This window comes from Eriocheir sinensis, chromosome 19 (genome assembly GCF_024679095.1).
Source record: "Eriocheir sinensis breed Jianghai 21 chromosome 19, ASM2467909v1, whole genome shotgun sequence".
In the NCBI taxonomy this organism is placed as follows: Eukaryota; Metazoa; Arthropoda; class Malacostraca; order Decapoda; family Varunidae; genus Eriocheir; species Eriocheir sinensis.
In genome coordinates, this window is record NC_066527.1 from 2917314 (window position 1) to 2927313 (window position 10000).

The window sequence follows — 10000 nt, forward strand, 5'->3', positions numbered from 1 at the left end:
GTACCCACTCCTAGGTCAAACCCATCCATATCTCCTTCCCTTCCCCCATTAACTTATTCCTAACACATTCCTTTACTTCAACCCCTGTTTCCTTCCTTTTCCTTCCCTTTTAACTTATTCCTAACACATTCCTTTACTTCAACCCCTTTTTCTTTCCCTTTCCTTCCCTTTAAACTGATTTCTTACATATTCTTTTACCTCATCCCCTTTCCCTTTACTTCTCCCATTTCTTTCACAATCCTTTACTTCAACCCCTTTCTCTTTCCCTTTCCTTCCCCCATTAACTGATTTCTTACACATTCTTTCACCTCATCCTCTTTCCCTTCACTTCTCCCATTTCTTTCACAATCCTTTACTTCAACCCCTTTTTCCTTCCCTTTCCTTCCCCTTTAACTGATTTCGTACACATTCTTTCACCTCATTCCCCTTTCCCTTCACTTCTTCTCCTCCCCAACAGCTCGAGTTCATGCAGAAGTTCGGCTACGTGGAGAAAAAGAGCGAGAACGTAGAGGAAGATGCGGACTTCGTGTTCACGCCGCAGTCGCTGGAGGAGGCGCTGCTGAGGGTGCAGGAGTTCGGCGGCATCCCTCAAACGGGCAAACTGGATGAGGCGACGGTGAAGGTGAGGAGGAAGAGGATAATGATAATGAGGAGGAGGAGAAGAAGAAGGAAAAGGAAAGAGGAGAAGAGGGATGGTGTTAAATTTGTGAGGTGGTTTGAGATAGATAAATATAGATAAATAAAGATATATATATATATATATATATATATATATATATATATATATATCTAGAGAGAGAGAGAGAGAGAGAGAGAGAGAGAGAGAGAGAGAGAGAGAGAGAGAGAGAGAGAGAGAGAGAGAGAGAGAGAGAGAGAGAGAGAGAGAGAGAGAGAGAGAGAGAGAGAGAGAGAGAGAGAGAGAGAGAGAGAGAGAGAGAGAGAGAGAGAGAGAGAGAGAGAGAGAGAGAGAGAGAGAGAGATTGCTACACGTGACCAACCCAAACATACGGCCTTATCTACATGTGATCAGCTGATGTAAACACGTGTCTTTGTTTACATATGACAAACCAACACATCACGTGACTTTGTTTACATACAGACGAATCACGTGACCTTGTTGACGTACACCTACATACCACGGCCTTGGTTACACGAGATCAGCTGATGTACCACGTGGTTTTGTTTGTTTACACACCTAAGACACCACGTGGCTTTGTTTACATTTGATCAGCTGATGGAGACGCCCCGCTGCGGCTTGCCCGACCTGAAACCCGAGGAGCTGGAGAGAGGGGACGGCAAGCACAACAGGGTGAAGAGGTACATCATAGGGGCGGACGGATGGAACAAGAGGAGGATAACGTACTTGTGAGTATTGAAATGAAGGGAGGGAAGGAGGGAAGGAGGAAGAGTTAGGTAGGTAGGTAGGTAGGTAGGGAGGGAGGGAGGGGAGGTGGGAAGGAAGGAAAGAAGGGAGGGAAGGAGAGAGATACATAGATAGATATAGACGGATAAGAGGAAAGAAAAAAGAGAAAGAGATGGATAAATGTATGAATAGATGTACAGATAGATAAATAGATAGATAGATAGATAGATATATAGAGAAAAAGATGGATAAATGAACCGAGAGAGAGAGAGAGAGAGAGAGAGAGAGAGAGTATGCATAAGGCTAATGGATCGGAAAGGTGGGAATATTACCATTACTGGGCGCCCATTAGCTGGTGACTGTGTGTGTGTGTGTGTGTGTGTGTGTGTGTGAGTGGGTGTGGGTGGGTGGGTGTGAGTGTGTGTGGGTGGGTGTGGGTGTGGGTGTTTCTCCTCTTGGCAATCTTCTTCAGTCTTCTTCCTCTTTCTTCTCCGATTCCTCTTTCTCCTCCTCCTTTATTTACTCCTTTCCTCATCCTTTTTTTCCTTTTCTTACTTTCTTTGTCATACTTCTATTTTTTCCTCCTCCTTTTCTTCCTTTTCTTTGTCATACTTCCATTTTTTCCTTCCCTTTTCTTTCTTTTCTTACTTTCTTTGCCATGTTTCCATTTTTTTCCTCCTCCTTTTCTTCCTTTTCTTACTTTCTTTGTCATACTTCTATCTTTTTTTTCCCTCCTCCTTTTCTTCCTCTCATTTCTTTCCACCTTCCTCTTCACTCTTCCTTCATTTCCCTCTCTCTTTCTCTCGCCCTCTTCCTCGTCAGCGTTCTTTTCTCTCACTCTTCTCTCTTTCTCTCCTCTTTATCACACCTCCCTCATTCTCTCTTCTTTCCCTCCTCTGTCTCACGCTCTTCCCTCCTCCGTTAGCGTTCTCTCTTTCACGCTTTCTTTCCTCTCTCCTCTTTCACCCTCGTACTCTCTTTCCCCTCTCTCACGCATCTCTCTCTCCTCCTCTCCCCCCCCCCCCTCTCTCTCTCCTTTACTCATATCTCTCTTTCTCCCCTCCGTCAGCGTGGCCAACTGGAGTCCTCAGCTGCCGAGCAAGGAGAGAGTGCAGAAGGAACTCCGGCGCGCCTTCGACACCTGGAGCGTGTACTCCCACCTGAGCTTCTCCGAGGTGCTCACGCCGGACGCAGACATCATCATTTACTTCGCCACGCAAGACCACGGGGACGGGTAGGTGTGGGGAAGGGAATGGGGTGGGGGAGGAGGGCTGGTGGGTAGGGAAAGGAAGGCTAGTGGGTTGGGAAAGGAAGGGGAGGGTAGGAAAGGGAAGGGAAAGGTAGGGAGGGGATGGTTATGAAAAAGGAGAGGCCAAGGAATGGAAGGAAAGGAAAGAGATTGGAAGAAAGGGAAGGGGAGGGGAGGAAGTGTGGGGGAGAGAGAGAGAGAGAGAGAGAGAGAGAGAGAGAGAGAGAGAGAGAGAGAGAGAGAGAGAGAGTGTGGGTGTGAGTGGGTGTGTGTGTGTGTGCGTGTGCGTGTGTTCATATTGTCAATTCTCACTATCTTATTTCTTTCTCTCCTTCAAACACCTCAATATTACCATTCTCCCTCTTTAATTAACCTTTCCCTCCCTCCTCCTCCTCCTCCAGGTACCCGTTTGACTACGAGGGCGGTATCCTCGCTCACGCCTTCTACCCCTACGAATTCGGGAGTTACGGAGGCGACATCCACTTCGACGAGAGCGAGAACTGGATCATTGCGAAGAACAAGGACGATGAAGGTGAGGGAGAGTAAGGAATTGAAGGGAAGGAATGGGATGGGATGGGGATGGGAAAGTAATTGGTATAGGGGAAGAAAGGGACAGTAGGTAAAGGGAATGGAAGGGTTGGGAAATGGGAAAGAAGGGAAGGGATTGAAATAGACTGGAAGAGAAGGGAAGGGAAGAGAAGGGGGAGGTAGGAAAGGAAAGGGATTGAAATAGAACAGAATAGAAAGAAAGTAAAGGAGAGGGAAGGGAAGAAAGGGGATTAAAACAGAAAGGAAGAGAAGGGAAGGGAAAAGAAGGGGGAGGTAGGAAAGGGAAGGGATTGAAATAGAACAGAATAGAAAGGAAGTGAAGGGGAGGGAAGGGAAGGAAGGGGATTAAAACAGAAAGGATGAGAAGGGAAGGGGAAGGTAGGAAAGGAAAGGGATTGAAACAGATTGAAAGAGAAGGGAAGGAAGAGGAAAAACAAGATAGAGAAGAAAGGGGACTGGAATAGAAAGAGTAGGGAAGGGAAGAGAATGGAAAGAAAGGAAAGACAAGAGAAGGGGAAGGGAAGGGATTGAAACAGAATGAAAGAGAAGGGAAGGGAGAGGAAAAAACAAGGTAGAGAAGAAAGAGGACTGGAATAAAAAAGAGTAGGGAAGGGAAGGGAAGGGAAGGGAAGGAAAGGAATGGCAAGAGAAGGGGAAGAGAAGGGGAAGAGAAGGGAGCTAAAACAACGGAAAAAAAACAATCTTCGACTCTCACTACTTCAATCTTCTCCCTCTCACCTTCCCTCTACCTTCTCCTCACTTCTCCTTCCTTCCCTTCCCTCCCCTTCCCTTCCTTTCTCTTCTGTTCTGTTTCAATCCCTTTCCTTGCGTACCTCCCCCTTCCCTTCCCTTCCCTTCTCTTAATTCCAGTCTATTTCAATTCCTTCCCTTCCTTCCCCTTTCCCAATCCTTCATTTTCATTCCCTTCCATTCCCTTTCTCTACCTACTGTCCCCTCCTTCCCCTACCAATTACTTTCCGACAGGTCTTCTGGTGTCTGTTCTTCCTATGTATTCCTATGTATTCCTCCTCCTCCTCCCACAGGGCTGGACTTCTTCACGGTGGCGGTACACGAGCTGGGCCACTCCCTCGGACTCTCGCACTCCCCGGTCGGCGGCTCCATCATGTACCCTTACTACATGGGCTTCAACCCGTCCTTCGCGCTCGACTACGATGACGTGATGGCCATGTGGGAGCTTTATAGTGAGTCTGCTTATATTCCTTTCTCTTCTGTAGACCTCGGACGCTTTGTATCGCTTCTGAGGTCGTTAATCCTTGATACTCCTTTCGCTGTGGCCGTTAGTTAATCTTCTCTCTTCGTGTTCACCTTCCAGCCACAAAAGTCTTAATGTGGCTCACTCTTATGGCTTCTTCTTCTTCTTCTTCTTCTTCCTCTTCTTCTTCTTCAGTGTTTGTCTTCTTCTTTGTGAGTGTTGTTGTTGTTGTTGTTGCTGGTGGTGTTGGTGGTGTTGGTGGTTGTGATTTTAATGGGTAACTGAGGTAGATCTGATGTAAAGGAGTTTTTTTATTTTAATTTTAGGGAAGACTTCTATAGAGAATGATTGTGGAAATACTCAGAGAGAGAGAGAGAGAGAGAGGGTCACGAGGCACGTTTAAACACTCTCTCTCTCTCTCTCTCTCTCTCTCTCGTCATTTATTTACGGGCACATCCCAAGTCGTGTTCTCAAGCGGCCTAGAAATACTCGAGTGTGTTAACCAAGTCTTGAAAAACTAATGAAAGGGCGTGACGGGGAATAATCTACACACACACACACACACACACACACACACACACACGCCTATTGTCAGCTCCTCGTTATCAGGTAGGGGCACAGGTGAGGGATGTGTCACCTGCTTGGGATAGATTTTAATGAGTCACGTGCGAAGGAAGAAGAGCGGGTGAGAGGAGGAGGTGGAGGAGGAGGAGGAGGTGGAGGAGGTGGAGGAGGAGGAGGAGGAGGAGGAGGTGGAGGAGGTGAGAGGTAAGAGGGAGAGAAAAGGTAGGTTAGCAGTAGGAGGAGGAAGAGGTAGGTAGGATGACCAGGTGGTAAAGGAGAGAGAGAGAGAGAGAGAGAGAGAGAGAGACAGGTCTCTCTCTCTCTCTCTCTCTCTCTCTCTCTCTCTCTCTCTCTCTCTCTCTTTACATATCATTAAAATAATTCCCTTGGAGTCTGTTTCTCACTCTCTTCTCCCTTAACACACCCATCCTGCCCCCCTTCTTCTTCTTCTTCTTCTTCTTCTTCTTCTTCTTCTTCTTCTTCTTCTTTGTATGTCTCTGTCTCTCCCTCTCCTCTCATTTTCTAGTGTAGGTTTTAGGCCAAGTATTGTGTTAGTAATGGTAATAGTAGTTGTAATAGGACAGTCAGTAATGGTGATAACAGTAAGAGTAGTAATAGTGATAAGGAATAAGTAATAGTTTAAGAAATATGTAATAACAGTAATAACTCAAAATATGACTCCCTTTTTTTTCCAAACTGAATTTCTTTACTTCTTTTTTTCTTTTTGTCTCTTCTTCTTCTTCTTCTTGACACTTGAAATCCGTCTTCCTTTTCTTCTTATATTTATTGTCTCTTTTTCAAACTCAAAATACATCTTCCTGTTTTTTACTTGCTCTTGTCCTTCTTGTTCTTTTCCAAACTTAAAATCTGTCTTCATTTTCCTTTCTACTTTTCTTTTTCTACTTCAAACTCTAAATCCATCACCTTTTTTTTTTCCTCTTTTCCATTTCTCCAAATTCAAAATCCGTATTTCAATTTTTTTCTATTTTTTCTTTCTTTCTTCTTCATTAAATCTCAAAAAATAAAAAACCGCCTTCCTTTCTTTTCCAGTCAAGAGGAAGCTGGACGGAGACGACGAGTACTTCAACACCACCACGACCACCACCACCACCGCCAGGCCGGCCACCGACCACCAAGCCGACGCAGCGGGTAAGAACGGTGACGCAGGAGACGCAGAAGGTGACGCAGAAGTTCGCAGTAGTAGCAAAGAGGAGGAGGAGGAGGAGGAGGAGTATAGTGTTAAGAATGGTAGGAGTGGTTGTGCTGGTGATGGTGAACCTAGTGATGATGATGATGATGGTTATTATACTGATGAAGGAGGTGGTGATGGATTTTATAGTGATGAAGGTGGTGGTGGTGGTGGTGGTTATGACTATGCTAGTGATTATGGTGGTGATGGTGGTGATGGTAAAGATGGCAAAGATCAAGAAAGAGACACTATTTCTAAACCCAAACGAGGTGATAGTGACAATGATAGTGATAATGATAGTGATGGTGATAACAAAGATAGCAGCAAAATTAATAACACTAATGATGATGATGATGATGATGATGATGATGATGGTGACCTCCTTCACTATCACGGCGATTATGAGTCCGTGGCCGACCATCAGAGGAGAGTTGGAGGAGGGAGAGGAAACCATGACACTATTCTTCCTACTCTCCCTACTCTCCCTTCTCTCCCTTCTCTCCCTCCAGACACGGAGAACGAGGTATGGGGAGAGGAAGAAGAAGAAGAAAAGAAGGAAGAGAAGGAGGAAGACATATACGAGAAAGACAGGAGGGAGAGGGAGGAGATAGAGAAGAAGAGAGCCGAGGAGAGAAGACAGAGAGAAGAGGAAAGGAGAAGAAGAGCAGAGGAGGAGGAGATCAGAAGACGGGAGGAGGAGAGGAGGCGATGGGAGGATGAGGAGAGGAGGAGGTGGGAAGAGGAGGAGGAGGACAGGTGGAGGGCGGGAAGCAATGCCACCCCCGACCCCCGCTCCGCCCCCTCCGATACCCCCTCCTCCTCCATGCCCGACGTGTGTGAGGGGCAGTACGATGCCATGGCAGTGCTGCGGCAGGAGCTCTTCATCTTCAAGGGTCAGGTGGGTGCCCGCTGACCCCTGCGATAACGCCCACGACGATATCATTCCTCCCACTACGATAACATTTTACCCACGACTATAACGCTATTTCTACTGTACTGTAACATCGAGTATAATATCGTGTAATGCCCACTACAATAACTTACCATTACTATAACGACCACTACGATAATATTCCCTCCCTCCACTGAAATATTCTTCCTACTACTGTAACGACAATATCTTTCTTCCCATCACTATAACGACCACTATAATGATATTTCCCTTCACTGTAACATCCACTTCAATAATATCAGTCCGACTACAATACTCTTCCACCCATTACAGTAATATTCCTCCCACTACAATATTATTACTCCCACTACAATAATCTTCCCCCCGCTACTATAACGCCTACTACAATATTCTTTTCACTACTTTGCAACCATGATTTACACCCACTCCTTGATGCCCACCCCTATACACTCAACCTTTTCAACCCACATACCCCTTACAACTAACCCCTTACACCATCCCACACCCACCCCATACGCCCTAACACCCCCACCTAACACCCACTACCTATACCCACTCCATACACGCCCATCTTACACCCACCTCTCCACCCTTGCAGCACTTGTGGCGGTATAGCAGTCGGGGTCAGCTGGTGAGCGGCTACCCATCACCCATCACCACTCTGTTCCCCTCGCTGCCCGCCACGCTGGAGAGGGTGAGCGCCGTGTATGAGAGACCAATGGACGGCAACATCGTTTTCTTCATAGGTAAGGAAGAGGTGAAGTGAGGGAAGGAGAACCGAACCTAGCCTAGCCTAGCCTCACCTGACCTCACCTCACCAACTTACATTATTTATTAAAGTGGTGATGTTGGTGATGGTGAGAGCGTTAGTGAAAGCAAAGACAAAGAAAGAGATACAACTTCTAAAACCAAGCGAGGTGGTGGTGATGACCTAACCTAACTTAACCTAACCTGATCCTAACCTGACCTGAACCTAATCTAACCAAGCCTCCCCTTACATAACCTCCCCTACCTAACCTAACCTAATCTCACCTACCTAACCTGACCTAACTTGACCTAATCTGACCTAACCTAACCTGACATCACGTAACCTAGCCTCCCCTAATCTCATCTAACCTAACTTCACCTAACATCACCTCACCTAATCTAACTTAACCTCATCTTACCAGCCTAACCTGACCTAACCTCACGTCACCAACTTAATTGAACCCCAAAACCTAACCAACCTAACCTAACTTAACCTCTTGACTGGGGATTTCCTAGCAGAAGACATCACCAAGCTACAGGAATGGAACAAAAAGTGTCTGCTACAATTCAATATAGAAAAATGTAAAGTTCTGCAGCCTGGGAGGGGATATCCTGCAGACCAATACCACATGGGAAACACTACTATCCACCATAGAGCCAGAGAAAGACCTGGGACTTTATATTACCAGGCTACCAGTGAAAGCCAAATCCGTGCCAATCACTGAGGACGGGTTAACCTAAACTAACCTATCCTAAGCTAACTTGACCTAACCTGACCTCACCTCACTTACCCTACAGGCGACCACTACTACGTGCATGACGGGAACCAGCTGATCGAAGGGTCTCCGCGCCCCCTCACCGACCTTGGTCTAGACCCGGACATCACCGAGGTCACGGCCGCCTTCTACTGGCCCAGGGCGCTCAAGACTTACTTCTTCACGTATGTACTGGTATGGGGGTGGGGGGGAGGGGTGTTGGGGAGGATGAAGGGGAAGGAAGAGAGGGGTGTTGGGGAGGATGAGGGGGAAGGAAGAGAGAGGTGTTGGGGAGGATGAGGGGGAATGAAGAGAGGGGTGTAGGGGAGGATGAGGGGGAAGGAAGAGAGAGGTGTTGGGGAGGATGAGGGGGAAGGAAGAGAGGGGTGTTGGGGAGGATGAGGGGGAAGGAAGAGAGGGATGTTGGGGGAAGGGGTGTGGGTGAGGAGGGGTGTTTGTGTGTGTATTTGTTTGTTTTCTTGTTTTCTTTTTTGAGTGTTATTTTTTTTGTCTTATTTCTTTGGTTTTGACTTCTGTTTGTTTCTGCTTTCTCTGTGTGTCTGTTTGTCTGTCTGTGTTTGCCTCGGTCCGTTCTCTCTCTCTCTCTCTCTCTCTCTCTCTCTCTCTCTCTCTCTCTCTCTCTCTCTCTCTCTCTCTCTCTCTCTCTCTCTCTCTCTCTCTCTGTTGCACCCCCCTACTTCTTTCTTTCTTTTCTCTCGTATCAATTGTCTTTTATTTTCTCGTTTTCTTCCTTCCTTGACTCAATTTACAACTCTTTCTCTCTGGCTTCCTCTTTTTACCGTCTTCGTTCTTTTCGCTTCGTATCTTTTATCAATCAATTCTCCATGGTTCTCCTTTTATCCACTTTTCTTTGTTTTGCTTTTCTGTTCCTCTTTCATTTATTAGTCGTATTTCTTTCTAGTTTTGCTTCAATCTATTTTTTTTTCTTGTTTCTTTCTTTCATTTAGTAACATGTATTTCAAGGTTTGGTTCTAATACTTTTTTCCTTTATTTTTTTTCCTGTCATTTATTAGTTGCGTTTCTTTCTAGTTTTGGTTCTGTTTATTCTTTTTCATTGCTTCTCTGCCATTTAGTAATTTCTTCTTCGCCCTCTTTCTATTCTACTTCTCTTTCTTGTCTGTTTCTTCGTAATATCGTAAAAGAACTACATCTACACCTCTAACTACTTCCTATTCTCCGTTTCCCTTTTCTCCACCTCCTTCACTCCTTTCTCTTCCCTCTCACTCTTCACACACTGCCTCCCTCCTTCCCACTCTCTCTTGACCTCCTTCACTAAACCCTTTATCTAAATCTTCCCTTTCACTCCCTCCCTCTCCCCCTCCCTCTTCTCACTCATACACTCCCTCCCAGTCCATTCTCCCACCCAATTTCATCCTTTTCACCTCTCCCTGTCACCCCTCACCTTTCCCTTTCCTGTGCTCTCTCCCATCTCACTCT

At 46.1% G+C, this 10000-nt stretch overlaps 1 protein-coding gene across 2 annotated transcripts in view; it reads left to right on the top strand.

Moving 5' to 3' along the window:
* The window catches only part of LOC127000516 (matrix metalloproteinase-17-like), a 24141-nt gene that overhangs the window by 12344 nt on the left and 1797 nt on the right, over positions 1-10000 (top strand). For both annotated transcript variants that reach the window (XM_050864251.1, XM_050864249.1), the window contains exons 3-11: positions 458-622; positions 1232-1365; positions 2433-2597; positions 3014-3144; positions 4205-4363; positions 5989-6087; positions 6637-7025; positions 7639-7786; positions 8586-8727. In XM_050864251.1, coding sequence (XP_050720208.1) covers positions 458-622; positions 1232-1365; positions 2433-2597; positions 3014-3144; positions 4205-4363; positions 5989-6087; positions 6637-7025; positions 7639-7786; positions 8586-8727 — 1532 coding nt within the window. The remainder of the gene's footprint in view (positions 1-457; positions 623-1231; positions 1366-2432; positions 2598-3013; positions 3145-4204; positions 4364-5988; positions 6088-6636; positions 7026-7638; positions 7787-8585; positions 8728-10000) is intronic.